Source organism: Dermochelys coriacea, chromosome 11, assembly GCF_009764565.3.
Source record: "Dermochelys coriacea isolate rDerCor1 chromosome 11, rDerCor1.pri.v4, whole genome shotgun sequence".
Lineage (NCBI taxonomy): Eukaryota > Metazoa > Chordata > Testudines > Dermochelyidae > Dermochelys > Dermochelys coriacea.
In genome coordinates, this window is record NC_050078.2 from 58,546,192 (window position 1) to 58,565,626 (window position 19,435).

The window sequence follows — 19,435 nt, forward strand, 5'->3', positions numbered from 1 at the left end:
CTCACTCCCCTCCCCTTCATTCAGACATAATATAACGTATATCTAGGGTCCTTACTTTATCAAAATGGTGAGTGTGCAAGAGAAGCTGGGTGGAACCATGTGAACAATTAAATTAGCTAAAGCTAATTGTCAAAGACATTGAAGCACCTAAAGATGCAGATAGCAGCCTAGAGGGATTTTCATAAGGCATCTAGGTGCCTAACGCCCCTTGATTTCAGTGGGAATTAGGTGCCTAGCTGCTTCTGCAAATCCTCCAAGGCTCCTATTTGCATCTTTAGGAACATAAATATCTTTGAAAATCTGCCCCAAATGTTTTTTGTGCATCTGCCTGTCTGATTCTCTAACACAAAATAAATAAATCAAGAGTAAAACACAGTTTTGTGCCAGACTAGTTTGATAAAGAGAACTTTTGTATTGTCATGACTTAGTGTGTTGAACTTTGGACAAAATCCCGCAGTCCTTATTCAGTCTGTAATCAGGCAAACCTTTGAAGACGGAAGGAATTTTGTGTCACTGGGGATGGCTGGGGATGGCTTCAACATTAACATCTGTTCTCACAAGCTATTGAATTCTCCAAGTTAGTCCAGGAGTGTGATTTGGCAGCAAATACACAAATGACTGTATGAGTTGTATCATTCTGTCCTTAAGGGTGATTTTTGAAGGTGGCTGATTTGTGCTGCTTCAATCTCATTACAATAATAAGAATGGATCAGTTGGTTTTGAGTCTTTTTCTTTGCTTTCTTTGTTGTTACTGTGGTAGGTGTCTAATATTTAAAATCTGCAGAGATAACATTTGTCAAAATTGGCACAAACTTGACAGAAAGTTTTGTCCATTAATTCATTCTAGTAACAGCAACTATTTTGAAAATCGATGAAATCTGTGAAATGAGCCATTCTAGGATATTCTCTGGAGACCGTAAATCTGTTTTTGGTTCAGAGTATGAATCCTTCCCTGCTAATGCATATCTGTTCCAATTTTGAATTTCAGAAGTTAAATATACTAGCATTTCGTCTGTTTTGCTTCCCCCTTCTCTCTCTCCCTCTTAAGGGACAGCTATGGTCTAGTCATGGACTTGAGCACAAGACCAACATTCAGGAGACCTGTGCTACAATCCCAGCTTTGAAACTGACTTGCTGTGCCACCTTGGGCAGGTCACTTAATCTCTATATGCTCTGGTTTACACATTTATAAAACAAAGAAACTAATGTTTATTCACCTTTGCAATGTGCTTTGAGTACCACAGGTGACAAAGTGTTTATTTATTTATTTATTTATTTAAGTGTGCCATTTTCTAACCATCTCACCTGCTTGCTTTGATTCTAGATGGTTTCCTTGTGTATTACTTCAAAAATGACCACAAAGCAGGGCTGAAAACAGATAGGGATTGTGTGTGTTGGATATATTTGAAAGCAAATTTCAAACATGAACATTTTTTTCACCCTTATCAAATGGTTTAATCCTGCACAACATGCCAATTTATATATATCATGCTATTCTTCTGCAAATATATATATAAAACAAATTTGTCACCACGCAATAGTGCATAGTGATTGAATGAGATTTGGGCAGTAGAACTATCTCAAGTCCATATACCCATGCCAGTATTTCTGGTGCAGCTACCTCTGCTATGTAAAAAAAAAAATGACCAACATGACACACTTGGGATATTGAATGAGGATTGTGCTCTGGATCTTGATAAACCAGGATGAAAACGATTGTTCTCAAGCATTTACAACACTCGGAACTATTTGAGAAAGAACTATATACAGTGTGAGTTGTCCTACCATGCTGAAACTTAAAAGGGACCCTTTAGAATCTAACCATCATGATGAGGAGCACTTTTATGCTTTGTAGCTATATACACTGCTCATGGTAGCCCCATGGCTGAGTCCCATTACACTGTGCCACAGGATCTTCCTTGAAAATTCTCAATCAACAGGGTTCTTTGGGGAGAGACCAAGTAACCTAAGCCTCTAAGCATTACAAAGACCAGAATTGTATCTTAGATACCACGTGAGCACCTGCCGTAGTTCCAAATAAGCAAAATACTCCTTTGCTGTTAAATTATCAATAGACTTAACTTGCTTCTCCTGGAAGTACTTTATTTAACCAGTTTGCTGATTAAATAAATCACATGGTTTTCCATAACCTATGTATTATTCAGGATGCTCAGTTTGTCACCATATAATTGAAGGACAGAGGAGACTGTTTTTGAATTATTTTAGATCCCATGTTCCTGAGAAGTGGGAGAGATTAGAATAAGGCTTTTCTTTCAACAGCAAGATCATTTAGTAAAAATGCTACTAGTTTCTGAGAGAGAGAAAAGGATTTGTAGAATGGTTTTAACTGTACTTACCAAGTTTGGCTCTCAGCATTTAGCAATAAATGTCAGCTCTCCCCGCAGAGGCCCTACAGTTCTAGAAGGACTTTAGGTCACTGCCATTAGTGATGCTTTTGCTCTTTTGTATTGCTTAATGGAAGCTTCATTGCTATTGACATGTTAGATACATTGATGTAGTTTAATTTCTGGCTAAAGCAGTGTCTGAGCTTGGGATTCACATGTCATTGTCTGATCAGTATCACTGCACTAGTTCTTGACTTCTGACCTGACAATTTGAGTTCTATTAGTTTTGGTGGAGGGAGGGGGCATTGTGTGTGTGTGTGTGTATTCCTTGTAATCATTTCTATTAGTGCTATAATTTAAATGGCAAAATATAGGTTGGTCAGAGATTAGGCTGGGTAGGGTGGAGTTTTTCCACAGCTACTAGTGACTCACTGATCCCAAGGTTTACATATTCAGTACTTCTGATGAGGAGAGTCCGTTTGATAATAGAATTTCTTCTATTCTGGTAATCAGCTTGCATCTGAGCTGAAACAGCTGTTTTCCAATGAGACAATCAGTTGCAAACTAAGGCCCCAATTCTGCTAACACTTGCACAAGTACTCAACTTTCATTGAACTCCATAGGATGGTTCACCTGCTTGAAGTTAAACATGTGCATAAGTGTTAGGATTGTGGTCTAAGGTATCATTGTTTAATTGTTATTGTGCAGACCTGGGAATGAGAAAACCCAGGTTCTAAATCTCAGCTCTGATAGACAAGTCACCTAACTAATATGAATCAGTTTCTCCTTCTATTATATTTTGATCGCTTGCATATCTTCTGCAGAGCAATAGTAGGAAGCTGAATCACTTCATCTTATTATTAACTTTTTAATACTGCCCTTGCAGACGGATGGATTCAATTAGATAGTAGCACTTTTCCATCTCTGAAAATCTATGGCCCTGAGCAAAACTTTGAATCAGGAACATAACCCAAACTCTGCTCCCTTTCTTTAGGAATGGAATGCTACATTAGTTGCCCTCTTCTGGCTGGTGTTATGCAGTTACAATGTTTGTCCCTCCTTCCTTTTCCGTTAGCTACTGTTCTCATGCAAATGTGAAGCAAATTCTAAGGGCAGTGTCAACATGTAGGCATTTTCAACATTAGAGCCACAGTGTCACTTTTTAATGAAATTATACAAATGTTTTAAATGCATTTTAAAAGGTATTCTGAAGCTTTTGCAATAATTATAGATAAGGATTCTATCAAAAGCCAAATTGGGAGTTCAGTAATGCTCAATCTTCTATACAGAAGAAAAATATGTAAGCCTTCCCTGCTCAGAAAAGTCCACAAAAGAGAACCCCACAGAGATAGGTCATAAAAGGACAAGGCATTATTTCATAGTCACAAGAGATTATGATGGGTCAGCATCTGGTAAACCATTATTTCATTTGTAAGTAAACGGTTATACATGGCATACTCAGACCCAGGTGTTTTAATCTGTTTTGTAGTAGAAGGTATAGGCCAACATTTTCAAAAATATGCACTCATTGGGGTGCCTTAGTCTTTGGGCACCCAGCTTGAGATGCCTGTGGTGTGATTTTTTCAGAGGTTCTGAGCACCTGCAGCCTTTCTTGATTGCTGCTGGAATTGTGGGAACTCTTCCCTTCTGAAAACCAGGCCCTATGGGTCTCAAGTGAGGCACCCAAACAATTGAGGAACACAAATCTGTGGAAATGTTTGAAAAATGTTGGTACTTTGAAAGCATTATTACTTCCTATAGTGAATATCGGATTTCCCTCTCTTTGTACCCTCAGTAAGCTGTACACACTTTAGTTATGAATAGTGACTTTTCCTAAATAGTGTTCCATACACTTATATTTTTTGTCTTGCATGAAGGCTCTCATGATGGGAAATCTCCTTAAGTTATTGGTTTCTCCTTTTTTACAAAATGTGAAAAGTTAAGATGAATCAGTTCAGTTGATCTGAATTTATTTATGGGGTTTTTTAACCATGGCAAAACAGCAGTGCTTATAAACACTACTTTACAGTTGGTGTATTGGTTCCCATTTTTTGAGACAATATGTTTTCAATAGAAATAAGCTTTGAAGTATTCTTCTTTTTGATGTCAAAACATGTCTGTAGTCAAATGTATGTGGATCTTATAGCTGCCTTTGAGATCCCAGGCAATTATCTTAAATATTTTCCTAGAGAGATAGTGCTGTATAGACCAAATTCAAACCTGAATACAGTGTACAGTGTACAAACACTCCTAATAAGGGACACAAGCAAAACAGCTCAGAAAGCATGAAACTATGAAGGATTAATTCATTTAAACATAAAGTAGAACACCAGAGTTATGAACTGACTAGTTAACCACACACCTCTTGTGGAACTGGAGGTATGCAATCAGCAGAGACAAAACAAACAAAAAAAACAAACCAAAACAAAAAAACTAAATACAGTACAGTACTGTATTAAACGTAAACTACTAAAAACTAAAGGGAAAGCATCATTTTTTTTCTGCATAGTAAAGTTTCAAAGCTGTATTAAATCAATGTTCGGTTGTAAACTTCTGAAAGAACAACTATAATGTTTTGTTCAGAGTTATGAACATTTCAAAGTTACAAACAACCTCCATTCCTGAGGAGTTCGTAAGTCTGAGGTTCTGCTGTAACTAATATTTCTTAAAGGCTCATATTCAGGATCCATTGTTTGTGCATGGCATTTTAAAAGTTGACATGCTAGGTCAGATCTCTGGACCATCAAATCAAGCATTCTTTCTTTGGTAGTAGCCAATACATGATCCTTTGGAGGAAGTTGTAACTTCCCATCCCTCCCAAAATACGCCTGCCTAGTCTAATGTGCATTGCTGTACACAGGGAAGAAAAAGATCTGCTTGAAACCGGCAGAGGTCAGTTTACACCCAGAGGAATGAGATTTGATTCCCCTCAGCTTTGTGATGCCCTTCCAGTAAGAAAAGGGAGAACACCAGGTTTGTGTGGGACTAAGGTGAGTTTGGATCTATAATGGGAGAAATGTAGAGGAAGTGTATGCCGATAGTTAGGAAAAATACATTCTTTTGAGAAGTCTCGCAGAGCTGTGTATGTTACGGCAACTTGATGCTGCTATTATGGTTGAGATGGTAAAGCTAGAATTACTACTGACCAAGTCAAACTTGACTCAGTGAACAATCTGAAGGGAAAAAAATGACACTAGTGCATGGAAATAACTGCAGGAGGTCACTGCTGTACTGATTGTTACAAAGCTTTTGTAGTAGAGTTATTCGAGATGAGCAGTTTCTGTGCTCTCATAGGATTCCATTCATTTCATTGGATAAAGCCTGCGTCATCAGGCTTGATGTGGAGCAAAGTGGATAGGGCTTTGGGGATGAAATTTGTCCCCAAGCTGTGGACAGCATTCCCCCTCCCTGGCTGTTTTTCTAGCTGTAAGGACTCAAAGTGCTGGTAGCTTCTCCGTGTTACTGGCCTATTGTGTTAGGCCACTGGAAATCCTGTGGCAGCTCTCCTGACCTGCTCCCATTGGAGCCCTTCACACTGGCTTATGTGAAGCTGGTGCAGACACTTCTTGGTGGCATGCAAGGAGTGGAAAGCTCTTTCTGCACAGCTGATCCTCCAGCAGTTCTGCATACACAGCCCACTACAGGATTTAAGAGGTGCCGAGAGTCTTGCGCAGGCTAGGGTGAATCTCGCCAGCAGTGTGGATGCTATAGCCATCCAGGAATAAAACGATTGCTAAGAAATCAGTGGGAACTTGTTTGAAATTAAGCATTTCTTCTTTGTCAGGTGTTGATTTTGAAATATAAGGATTTCAGGCTGAGGTCTCAAACAGTGAGGTTGCTGGCAAAAAGGTGGTTTGTTTGTATTTGATTTTGATGTAGGTTTCTGACAAGGCAAACCTTTTTCTTTTTTTCCTTCTTTCTTTGTCATAATAAATTCAATGCCAGCAGTTGAGATGGCTGAGGTGAGGAATTAATAGAAGTCCTACTGTGCTTACTACCTGCGAAGATCTATTTTGCTTTATCTAAGGTCTCTGAGAAAGACATACTCTAAATCTCAAGGATTCAGTGGAACATCACATTGTGCTTTCGAACTGAGTGAGTGTTTTGGATTAATAAAAGAGAAGATTTGTTCTTCTGTAGGTGAATACAATGGAGAGTTTCCTTATAGTCTGCAGTATGAATACCTTTGGCATTTAGCACAAGAAGGCAATTTTGCTATTTATACACACAAGCTCTTGGCATCTTTTAGCATGTCAGGTGTCTATAATCATTCCTGTATTTAGTTCCGAGTGAAAGGTGACACAGATCAGGAGTTATAGCCATTAGAGACATTGCAGCATAAAATTATTTGTAGTTTAATGTTGTTTGTTAGAAGAATAAAACATAGGAATTGAATTTATTAGAGACATAAAGTAAGAAAGTAACTAATTATATTGGCCTTGAGCCTTGGATCTACCTGAGCTAAACTCAGCATTGGATCTGAGCAGAGACAAAGTTGGCTTCAAGCCCCCTTTGCTCTTCTCCAGTCTCTGGGACAGGCAGGACTGGATTGACCCCTTGCATAACTGAGAGCAGTCCAGAGGCTTCTTTAAATTGTTCCATCTTGTATCATCCCCCCACAGTTGAGAGGTAGCAGGGCTTGGAACTGGCTACACCACGTTGATTGAATCCTTAGCTCCCCCACTAGAGCAGTGTAAAGGTGCAAGAGCAGAGGCCAGGGTCTGGCTTGTTCTGAGAAGAAACACATTTTGTTTATTTTGGGTTTTTTATTTTGTTTAAATAGCTTTTCTTCAGCTGGGTGAAAGCACAATCTAATTATCAGGAGAATCTTTGTTTGATGCTTACTTACAGATGGAAGCAGGCTGATTTGTTAGTAAATCTTGCTCTTTTTATTTTAAATAAACAAATTATGGAACAACAAAATAGATAGTTCACCGAAATGTCCTTAGTGGAACCCGATCCACCACTAACTAAGGAGTGTAAATTAGATTCTTTTCTTAATCTTAGGTAAGCACGTGCCTCTAGAAGAAAATATGTCCTCTCCCTGAGATTTAATAAAGCTATAGTTTAACAAAGATTAAGGGCACATTTTTTTGAGCATTTAATTGTTTTCAAAACTTGAATAAATATGTTTTTGATTATTACATTTTGAAATGAAAACTGCCTTATTAAATGAAATTATATACAAATTTGTCAGGCTTCATTTTAAAAGCATTACAAAGAAATTATACAATAGTGACCAAATAAGGAACAACTGGAGTGGTTATGAGCTCATTCTTGGATCAATTTACAATTGCATAGTTTTCTTTTCCATGTATTGTATTATAGATTAGAGTGATTAGTCATTAATGTCAATGAAAATAATCATATCAGTTGCAATAACATCCAAATCCTACTTGTTTTACATATTTAGTCTCCAGGATTAGATTTGAATTGATTGACTTGATAAACAGATATGAAAAAGTCCTTCATGGAGAAGAAACACTATTTTTCTACAATTTTTAATTGCCTATATGACACTAACTAAAAACTCTCTGCAATAAACCCTAAAGATTAAGAGCAAGCATTAATGGCAGCACTCAATGATCCAAGGAAGGCCCCTTATTTTTGTCACCTAAAATAAATTAGGTTTGATTCAAGGTATCGTTGTCATCAAAAACAGCCATTTTACAACTAAAAATAAACAACTTGTTTGTTTTCCGCAGAAGCCAGTTGGTGAGCACGTTGTGTAACAAATCTTGCTGCCCTCTCCGACAAAGACAAAATGATAGATCTTTAGCTAGTGTAATCAGTGTAACTCCACTGAAGTCAGTGGGACAGATTTACTCCAGCTGAGGATCTGGCCCAGGGTACCTCCGTCATAGTATAGACTACTGTAGATTCAAAGTCCAAAAATGTCTGTTACTGTATTTATTTAAGAAGACTTTAAATGTGAATTCTTTCAAAATTAATACGAGTGGTATTGCCAACCCCCAAGCATTCAAAAATGATGTGTCACCACCAAAAATATGAGACTAGCTTAAAAATCATAAGATTTTTTTTTTTAAATAACACACATTGGGTACTTTTCAGACGCCTTCTGGTTTCTGAGCCTTTATAGTGCATTTGTTTAATGTTTTCAACCATTTCCCCACAATCATGAGGACTAGAAACTTACCTTTTATTTTAATTGAAAGCTGAGATTCTCATGCAATATTTTGATTACAGATGCTGGGGCTTTAAGAACATAACCTAAGAATGGCCATACTGGCTCAGACCAATGGTGCATTTCACCTCATATCCTGTCTTCTGACAGTGGCCAATGCCAGATGCTTCACAGGGAATAAACAGAGCAGGGCAATCATTAAGTGATCCATCTGCAGTCCCAGCATCTGGCAGTTAGAGGCTTAGGGATACCCAGAGTGTGGAGTTGCATCGCTAATCATCTTGGCAAATAGCCCTTGATGGGTTTATCTTGCATGAACTTATCTAATTCTTTTTTGAATCCAGTTATAGTTTGACCTTCACAGCATTCCCTGCCAACAAGTTTCACAGGTTGACTGTATGCTGTGTGAAGTACTTCCTTTTGCTTGTTTTAAGCCTGCTGCCTATTAACATCACTGGGTGAAAGACACCAAATATCACAAGACTCACCATAAAACTGCAGAAGCTGGCAACGTTGTATGAGGTTTTTCCTGCTTCTGTTGAATAATTGGAAGTAGGTTCAGGTTCCTGGTTTTGGAATCTGCACTGTTCCGCTAAAAGCGAGATATGGAATTTCATATGGATTTTTCTAAAAACCGCAAACATAAAGTTGTTTAAAATTTAAATAACTTTTTCTTTAAAAATTTAAAAGTGGAAAAGAAAAGGTTCTTATACTAACTACTGTATAATTGGCTGCATTCATTTATACTCATTAGCATCTGTTGTTTAAAGATTTTCATACCAGCAATATATTAAATTGCAACATGATGATTCAGGAACATAAAAATGTGCTGGTGAAATAAAAAAAAAAGGCTGAACTAATGTGCTGGGTTCATTGACTTTCTCTCTCCCTATTTTAATCATTTTAGCATACTAAATGCTACAATAAATGGCTAGAGTAATTTTGCCTGTCATTAAAAGTTTTAATTCATTGCCTTGACAGATTAGCTAAAGACCTTTAATACCTAAGTTCAGAGGTTTTGTAATTGTTCCCAGTAGAGCCAGTTAGCTTTGAATATGGTTGTTGTATTTCTCTGATAACACTTCAGATGTACTGAATGGGCTAACGTGGAGAGTGCTGTATATAAGATGGACAATAAAGCACAGAGAAATACTTCAAAAACAGAAAACATTAACAATGACCTACCTTCTCAAAATAGCTATCCCAAGAATGCAGACATTTGTACTTAGTTTTTATACTGTTTACAGAGCAGTATATGCTGGGATTTAATTTAGCAGGTCAAGTTGTCTAGACCCATGGTGGGATCCTTAAGATACTATGTTACTGAGTATTTGGTTTTCTGGTCAGATCTACAGTGCAAGAAATATGGGCCTGGTTTTTATTTGAAAATCAGGCCCTGTGACCTTCAGGGATTATAGGGAGGTTATATTTTCTGTACTAATTCTCCTGAGGCTTTGGCTTCGGGCCGGCAGTAGGTTTTGGGGCTGCAGTTGCTCCTCCTGACTACGGGGGCTGCTGTGGCGCCTGCTGAGCAGGTAACTAGGCAGTTTCTCTGCCTCCTACCTGGCTGGTCTCTCCTCCTCCTTCCCATTGCCAGGCAGCATGGAGCCAGGAGGGAAGGTTGGTGCCCTCCTGTTGCGTAGGGTGGAGCCGGGCTTGGGCACGACGGGGCACAGGAGCCAGCGGGAGCCCGTGCTGGGATCCGGAAGAGAACGCAGCATTGCCAGCCCAGAGGGCTCCCCGGCCCCCTGAATGACCAGGCTGGCTTCGGGTGATGAGATGTCACCCTGGCCGCTGCCCGTGAGGCCTGTTATTCTTTCCCTTCTGGTCGCTGAGCTGCCAGGGAGTGCTCGGCTCGTGCTCCCAGGCTGTTCGCTGCAGCCTGCAGTGTTGGAAACGTACCTTCCTGTCAGTGACCGCTGCGAGTCTCCCGTCTTCCCCTGACGCCAGCGGCTGGGGCTTTGTGGAAACACCATATATGGCGAGAGGGGGCAACACTGAAGGGGGGGGAATGGAAAGCGGGTCAGAATGAGGGAAGGGCCATCTCCCACCTGCCCAGGCTTTCCCTTCTACCTCAAATCCGCCCCCGCCACCACAGGCTCGTCTAGGATCTCCCCCCACTCCCTGCATCCCCGTAGCAACCCTACAGGTTAATTCCATAACGGTGAAGCTTCTCACTGCTCAGTAAACCCTCCCCAATCCCAACTTCTCCGGTTACCTTTATTGTCCACAACCCCTCTCCTCCCAATATGCTTCCCAGGAGTGATTGTGACAGCTATTTTGTTGCAGCCAAGCAAGACACTGTGTAATTATATTCTGTAGCTGAGTAGAGAATTGAATTATGGGAAGGGATAATGCTTTATATTTTGATGATCAAATAAATATAAGATAGCTGTGCTTTGTATATTATATATACACTTGTCAAAGGGACAAAGAAAATGTACTTAATTCTTTTTAAATTATTTTACAGGATCCTTCCAACCAAAAATGTGGAAGGAAGAAAACTGTGTCCTTCAGCAGCATGCCATCAGAGAAGAAAATAAGCAGTGCTAGTGACTGTATCAGCTTTATGCAGGCTGGGTGTGAACTGAAGAAAGTCCGTCCAAATTCCCGCATTTATAATCGTTTTTTTACTTTAGACCCTGACTTGCAAGCTCTTCGCTGGGAACCTTCCAAGAAAGACCTTGACAAGGCTAAGCTTGATATTTCTGCTGTAAAAGATATAATACTAGGGAAGAACACTGAAACATTCAGGAACAATGGACTTGCAGACCAGATTAGTGAAGATTGTGCATTCTCTGTAATTCATGGGGAGAACTATGAGTCTCTTGACCTGGTTGCCAATTCAGCTGATGTGGCCAACATTTGGGTGTCAGGTTTACGGTACCTGGTTTCTCGTAGCAAACAACCTCTGGATTTGATGGAAAACAGCCAGAATACGCCACGGTTTGTGTGGTTAAAAACTGTATTTGAAGCTGCAGATGTTGATGGTAATGGCATAATGTTAGAAGATACATCTGTAGACTTAATCAAACAGCTTAATCCTACCCTAAAGGAGTCAAAGATTAGGTTAAAATTTAAGGAAATCCAGAAAAGCAAAGAAAAACTAACAACTCGAGTAACTAAAGAGGAATTTTGTGAAGCATTCAGCGAACTTTGCACAAGACCTGAAGTTTATTTCTTACTAGTGCAGATATCTAAAAACAAAGAATATTTAGATGCTAATGACCTCATGCTTTTTTTAGAAGCTGAGCAAGGAGTTGCTCATATAACTGAAGAAATGTGTCTAGACATTATCCGCAGGTATGAACTTTCTCAAGAAGGACGGTTGAAGGGATTTCTTGCAATAGATGGATTTACTCAGTATTTAATTTCCCCAGAATGTGATATTTTTGACCCTGAACACAGAAGAGTTGTCCAGGATATGACCCAGCCTTTATCACATTACTATATCAATGCATCTCACAATACCTATCTCATAGAAGACCAGTTTAGAGGACCAGCTGACATCAATGGTTATGTCAGGGCTTTAAAAATGAATTGTAGGAGTATTGAACTTGATGTTTGTGATGGTCCAGATAATGAGCCCATCATTTGTAACCGTAATAGCATGACATCACCGCTTGCCTTTCAAAATGTTATTGAGGTAATAAACAAATTAGCCTTCATTACTTCAGAGTATCCTCTCATCCTCTGCTTGGGTAACCACTGCTCAATACAACAACAAAAAGTAATGGTTCAACAAATGAAGAAAATTTTTGGAAACAAACTCTACACAGAAGCACCATTACCATCAGAAGCCTACCTTCCATCACCTGAGAAATTGAAAATGAAGATCATTGTGAAAGGGAAGAAGCTTCCCTCTGACCAGGATTTATTAGAAGGAGAAATCACTGATGAAGATGAAGAGGCTGAAATATCTCGAAGAATGTCTGAAGATTATGTGAATGAACCAAGGCTGATCTGGCTGTGCAGAGAGTTGTCTGATTTGGTATCGATATGCAAGTCTGTCCAGTACAAAGATTTTGTGGTATCTATGAAAAGTCAGAATTATTGGGAAATCTGCTCTTTCAGTGAGGCAGAGGCCAGTAGAATTGCAAATGAATATCCAGAGGACTTTGTCAATTACAACAAGAAGTTTTTGTCTAGGATATACCCAAGTACTATGAGGATAGATTCTAGTAACTTAAATCCCCAAGATTTTTGGAATTGTGGTTGTCAGATAGTGGCAATGAACTATCAGACTCCAGGACCAATGATGGATCTACATACTGGCTGGTTTTTACAGAATGGGGGATGCGGCTATGTCCTTAGACCTTCTGTTATGCGTGATGAAGTATCTTACTTTAGTGCAAATACAAAGGGCATCGTTCCAGGGGTCTCTCCTCAAGTTCTACATGTCAAAATTATCAGTGGTCAGAACTTTCCAAAGCCCAAGGGAGCTTGTGCAAAAGGGGATGTCATAGACCCATATGTTTGCATAGAAATTCATGGAATTCCTGCAGACTGTGCAGAACTAAGAACTAAAACTGTTCAGCAAAACAGTGACAATCCTATTTTTGATGAAAGTTTTGAGTTCCAAATAAATCTACCAGAGCTTGCCATGATCCGTTTTGTTGTTTTGGATGATGATTATATTGGTGATGAGTTTATAGGCCAGTATACCATACCACTTGAATGTTTACAGCCTGGATATCGACATATACCCTTGCGCTCCTATCTGGGAGATATCATGGAGCATGTTACACTTTTTGTTCACATTGCAATAACTAATCGAAGTGGAGGAGGAAAAGCACAAAAGCGCAGTCTGTCGGTGAGAATAGGAAAGAAAGGAAGCGAGTATACCATGCTGAGGAACACAAGCCTTAAGATTATAGATGATATCTTTAAACTAGCAGTGCATCCATTACGAGAGGCCACTGACATGAGGGAAAACATGCAGGTATGAAACTTTTTACTTCATTATTGCTTTGTACTGAACACTTGGGTAAAGTTTCTGATCTCAGTCACAGCAGTGTAACTCCATTGAAGTCAATGGACTTGCTTCAGAATTATACCTGTAGAACTAAAAGGAATATCTAGCCCTTGCAATTTAAATACATAAAGCTCTGATTTGCAAAAGCTTGATATTTACTGAGGTTAATTAACATATAGATGTCAGGCTAAGCATCTGTTTAATTTTTGAAAAATATTTAAAAGAAAAAAAATCAAAACCCACTCTGCTGATTTTAGCTAATTGGGAGATTTGAGTTGAGGACTAGCTTGTATCTCCAGACCATAGGACTAGAGAGACATCCCATCCTGTCTCCTTTTTGAAGAATGTCAGCATACCTTTATCTTGCTAATGAGAGAAAAGAGTGTATGTGTGTGTGCGAGTGCCTAGAAACACCCAAATATATGAGTCATTAAGGTCTTGTCTACATTACAGATGTGTATTCTGCTAAGAACTATGTGAGCCTACCTAAAACACATTCCTCCCTATACCACATGTGCTCTATACATTTAACATGTCAACCAAATACCATTTGGATTACATTTTGCTTTTAGCTAAATGCTGGTTTAGTCTGAACTGGTTCAATGCAATGTGACAGCATTAACATGGTTTGGGCTGAAATGGATAGACCTCCTGCTACAGTACCATAGTCCCAGAATTCAGTGCTTATAGATGTGTCAGGAACTGTGGGATAAGCACCCAGTTTGCAATTGAAAAAGTTTAATGGACGGGAGGAAACTGCAATGGTTCAGAACGTGAGTCAGCATGGCAGGTTTGAACTCTTTGTGCTTAATTTCATGCATTCTCACTGGTTCAGTTAGGAGAAAATCAGATCTGTGGTGTAGATGCTGCCAAAGAGGAAAAAAAAACTTAAGGTTAAACAATAAGAATTTTATTTATATAGCAGAATGTACAATAGCTATTTCCTTGGTAAAGCAAAGGAAACAGTGTATTTATCCCTGGACAAGAACACATTTTATATTACTTCACTGACCCTTCAATTCTGGACAAAGTCTAAAGCAAATTTAGTTTTGGCAGCTGGAAAGGTTTACAAAATGACATAAGTTATAAATCACTCTCAAAGGACTATCTTAAGCATATTTTTAAGAATGGGAAACTCTTCCCAGGCTTTTCTTCCTTGCAGGACTTGAAAATAACTAACTTGAACCTCTGACTCCATCTTCTGTTCCCTTACATTCCTTTATTCTGTAACAATAAATATTAGATTACAGCTGTATACACTAAGTAGTATAACCAGAAAATAATTTATAAACCTGACCTAAAATAGTATTAGTGTGTGTTCAAAAATTAAATGTTGGTTCTAGATTTTGTTCTCAAAGATGCTTTGTATGACAACCAGACAACGGATTTTATTTTCTAGTGCACCATTCAAATATATTTGGTTAACAGAAGAGCCTCTGTTAATTACTGGAACATTTTCTGATGCCTGACCTACAAAGATATAGACTCCTGCAAATCCACAGATATCCACTTTATATCTGCGGATATCTGCATCTGCAGATGCAGCTGTATTGTTTACTATCTTTGCGGACCAGATACGGATCCAAATTTTTGTGTCCTCACTGGGCTCTAACAGTGACATTGGGTGTGGGTGCAGACGCGAATACATATAAAAGGTGGAGTGCGGGTCACAAGTTCATTTGTGGTTGCAGATCAGACGTGGATCCAAATTTTTGTGTCCTCACAGGGGTCTAAAATGCAGTATGGTAACAATTGTGTTCTATTGGTTGCTACAATGTTCTCTTACTCGGATTTTTGTGGATTTTGGCAGCAATGGTTGGAAGAAGATAAATCACGAGGACAAGTCAACCACATGTCTGCTGACTTCTGCATACATTCTGGAGTTTTAATTAGGTTTGATGTGGGTCACCTGGTTTTCTTACAGGTGACCCATGAAAGAGAAAAAATGTTTGTGCCCTTTTTTATTTTTTCTGATCCGCAATGCAGCCCTTAAAGACCATGATTTTTCTCTTGCTTGCTTTTCTCGTGAGAAACATCAGATTTTTCCAATTTATGTTTGCTGGAGGACAATGGACAATTAGAGAACTGGTGTCATTATGACATAAGAGATTGAAATCTGCGCACTTGAGGGGAAGAGCTTTTTAGTCAGACTATTTAAAATTCTTTGAGCCAAATCCTGGCTGCACTGTACTTGGCCTGCCAGAGCAAAACACCTGTGGAGCTGGCAGATTGGCTGTCTGCGCATTCCACCAGCATGGGGGAATTTGCAGGTGGTATAGATCTGAGTTAAAGGGGATGAGGCTGGGTATCTCTAGACATGCACATCTAGAGCCTAGTGATCTCTAGCTGCTGAACCAGCTGGGGTGGTGGACAGCCAGTGGCACTAACACCAGGCCTCAAGTTGCTCCATGGTGCCTCAGGACAGACTGATGCTGGACCAGGAACAGAAAGCATAAAACTGCATTGGGCACTGAAGAGCTGGACTTTAGAATCTGGCCCTTTTTTTTCCCCCCCACAACTCTTAAGGCTTGCCTACACTGTGAGTTACTGATAAGCAAGCCAGGGTGTGAATCTACAATGCACCAGTTTGCCACACAATAGCTTGCTGTATCGACACTGCTACAGTGCAGTGAAATTTCCAGAGTGCAGCTTAGTAGAAATTTCAATGTGCTGTAGCAGTGTCCACATGGGACGCTAATGTGCGGCAAGCTGATGCACTGTAGATACTTACAGTGACTTGCCACGCAGTAACTCTCTGTGCGGACAAGCCCTAATGCAAACTGCTGACAAAGTTTTGGGATAAAAGTTTTTTTTGTGAAAAAGTAAATCCCCCTCCCCCAATCAGGTAAGGGTTGAGTACTCCAACCCTCTGAACCCTTGAGCAAAATCAGGGAAGATGAGTTTGTATTTCTGATATTCCTAAATTTAAAAAAACAAACAGATAAATATTTTTCAGGCCTTCTATAAAAATCATAAAGAAGCAACAAAGGTCACAACCCTTTTTTTATTTTACTCTTTGCAGATTATCGTTTAATTCTTATGAGTTTCTAATCCTCACTAACACTGTATACTGAATGAACTCAAAACAGTATGATCACAGAGACAAACTTATTCTTAGAATTTTCCAAATGCTCACGAAACCGTGTGTGTGTGTGTGTAAGAGGCATTAGTTGACTTACTTTTATAAACCAGAATGGGATGGTGAGCTACAGTAAATGGAAATCCATTTTTTCCCCACAGAATGCAATTGTGTCTGTTAAAGAGCTTTGTGGACTCCCTCCAATTGCCAGTCTGAAGCAGTGCATCTTGACTTTGTCCTCACGGCTCATAAACAGTGACAATACTCCCTCTGCCACTGTCTATATGAAAGATACATTCCCTTACCTGGAGCCTCTGGGGACCATGCCTGATGTGCAGAAAAAGCTTATGGCTGCATACGATCTGGTATGAACTTTTATAACTGTATTTTTATTACTGTGTTATAATTTTGAAGTATGGTGGGCCAATTCATGTTTCTGTTACTCTTGTGAGAGGTCCCATTGAGGTAAGTGGGGCTATTCATATGCATAAGATAAGCAAGATTTGGCCCTTAATCATGCAATAGATTTGTCTGTATTCACTTACCTGCAGTTTGATTGTAGTGAATTATATGGCTGGAGATAAAATTCTGCAAAGTTTCAGCTACAGGTTAGCAATATATTGATGTACAGGGAGCATTATTTTAGCAGTGGAAAGGACTAATACAACTCATTATTTTTAGTGAAAGCTTAGATTATGCAGTAAATAGCTAAAATTGTACAAGATCCTAACAGACAGTATTTTTGCTCTCATGCTTTTTTTGTTTTAAGGTATGTTTCAAATAATACTAGAATAAACCACTGGGAAATTTATCTAGAAATTCTTCATGATGGAAAACTGACTAAGAGCATATGAAAGAGACAGAATGAAATAAATAAAAAGGGATCTTGGTTCGTGAGTCCAGATATTTCTCTAAAGTATTTTCCCCCAGCTTCATCTGTTTTAGGATGATGATTTAACATGTTCAAATATAATTCCTTTCTAAAAAGAATAAGTCCCTATTTTTCAAAGTTTTTCTCAATACATATTTTCTTTTTTAGATCGTGTCAGTATGCAGAATATTGAAATCTGTTGTCTTTTCTTGATGAAAGAGTAAACAATGTATCTCAACATTAATATTTGAAAGTATAATATTGTGTCTGTGTGGGGATTACACCTTCAACTGTTGAAATAAGTTATTAAAGTGTTTATTGATGAGATAGTGAAAAATGCCACCCCTCCTTATTGTTATTTGCAATGACTCAGGTGGTGGTTCTTTTTCATAGAGAAGTGGTTGTTAACCTTAAGAAATTTCTTTCTACTAGAGGAAATGTCAGTCCATGTGACAGGTGAAAAATGGGATCCAGTGTATGTTTATGCCAGTAAAAGCGAATCCAAACTAGAAAGCTTTAGTGAACTCTGAATTTAAGTTATGCAAGGAACATGTGGGGATGAATTAAGAGATAGGGAGATTAATAGAGCAGAAAGGGACAATCTTTGTTGTTGTCCAACAGTTCTCAACTGAAAGGGCTCATATTCATAAAACTGAAAACAAAGGGAGACTTTGGCAGAACACCATGTAAAATATTTTGTGTATGTTTTTAGTAAAACATACACAAATAATAAAAGATATGAAAAAGATTTCAAATCTTAATGACTGATTCTGCAGACACTTGCTGTATTCCTTTAATCACTTAAGTAGTCCATTAACCTCAAAGGACTACTCTTGGGTTTACGCAGCTGGAGCCTTATTTGCCCTACACACAAAAATGTTGATTCATGTTAACATTGAGTTGTCTATTAAATACCTTAATGTAGCACATCTCTTATGTTTGAGTTGTATTTTTAATTGCTTTAACAGAACTGTTATGGGATGTTATGAAAATTAATATCTGATTTTAAAAAATGCTATAAGTGTTGTATTTTTTCTGTGGGGAAGCCTATCATCTGAACATATCTTTTTTTCCATGAAAATGGTGAACTCTGTCAATGTGTTTAATGGGGCATAGACAGCTTGGATATTCCACATGAATGAAGATGCAGATGCTCTGAGACCGGTAGCACTGATCTTGAAAACAATTAGCTGTCTGTTATATTGGATTGTGCTTTTGTCAACAGACATGCTCGACAAAGATCATTTTCTGTGGTTTGTTTGCTTTTTCCTGGACAATTAGGTGTTTTTTAAATTATTACAGAACCTTGAAAAGTACTGTAGTTACAGTTCCAGAAACAAAGCACGTGGGATGTTTCAAATTGTGCTACCTTAACATTTTGTTTAAGAGAGTCTCCCAGAAGAATTTCATATTTGTTTCATTAAAAAAAAGGCCTCTTTGCAGTAGTTTTGTGGAACTTACCTTCAATTCTACATTTTATGAAGAAAAAGAATCCTCTGAAGAAATCCAGGGTGTATAAGAGATCCACAAAGTAGAAAAAGGGGTGGAATCAACTAAAAGCAAGAAACTTAGAGGAAATGTTGGCAGAAAAATTAATTTATCTATTTTGAAGAATATATGAAAATGCAGGAACATGGTTTATAGCTGTTTATTTTCCAAGTTTACTCGTAGATTTGGTTATTACCATATATGATCAATTGATTCCACCTGTTATCACTAATTCTCACCCACCTACAGTAGTATAATATAATGTTTCATTTGTAAAGCTACAATTCAGATTTTTTCATGTAATAGGAATATTCCTGGATTTCTTCATTTTCACCTTCACTTGTGCATGCAGCTCATTTTAGAACCTGTCAAATTCATTTAAAAGTTCATTGATCACATTTAAAAGGGAAATATTTAGCATGGTGAAAGTGACAGAAGCTAAGCTGGAAAGTAGAGATGTTTGACTTGTTCATTGCAAATAATTATACAAGTAATTTAGCACTTTTTTAGTTGTGAATTGTTCTAAAAAAGA

The 19,435-nt window shown here is 38.4% G+C and overlaps 1 protein-coding gene across 1 annotated transcript in view; it reads left to right on the plus strand.

The window, feature by feature from the left end:
- PLCL1 (phospholipase C like 1 (inactive)) overlaps positions 1 to 19,435 on the plus strand; it is a 312,859-nt gene that overhangs the window by 237,446 nt on the left and 55,978 nt on the right. Inside the window, exons 2-3 of the mRNA XM_038422274.2 lie at positions 10,961 to 13,432; positions 16,706 to 16,909. Coding sequence (XP_038278202.1) covers positions 10,961 to 13,432; positions 16,706 to 16,909 — 2,676 coding nt within the window. The remainder of the gene's footprint in view (positions 1 to 10,960; positions 13,433 to 16,705; positions 16,910 to 19,435) is intronic.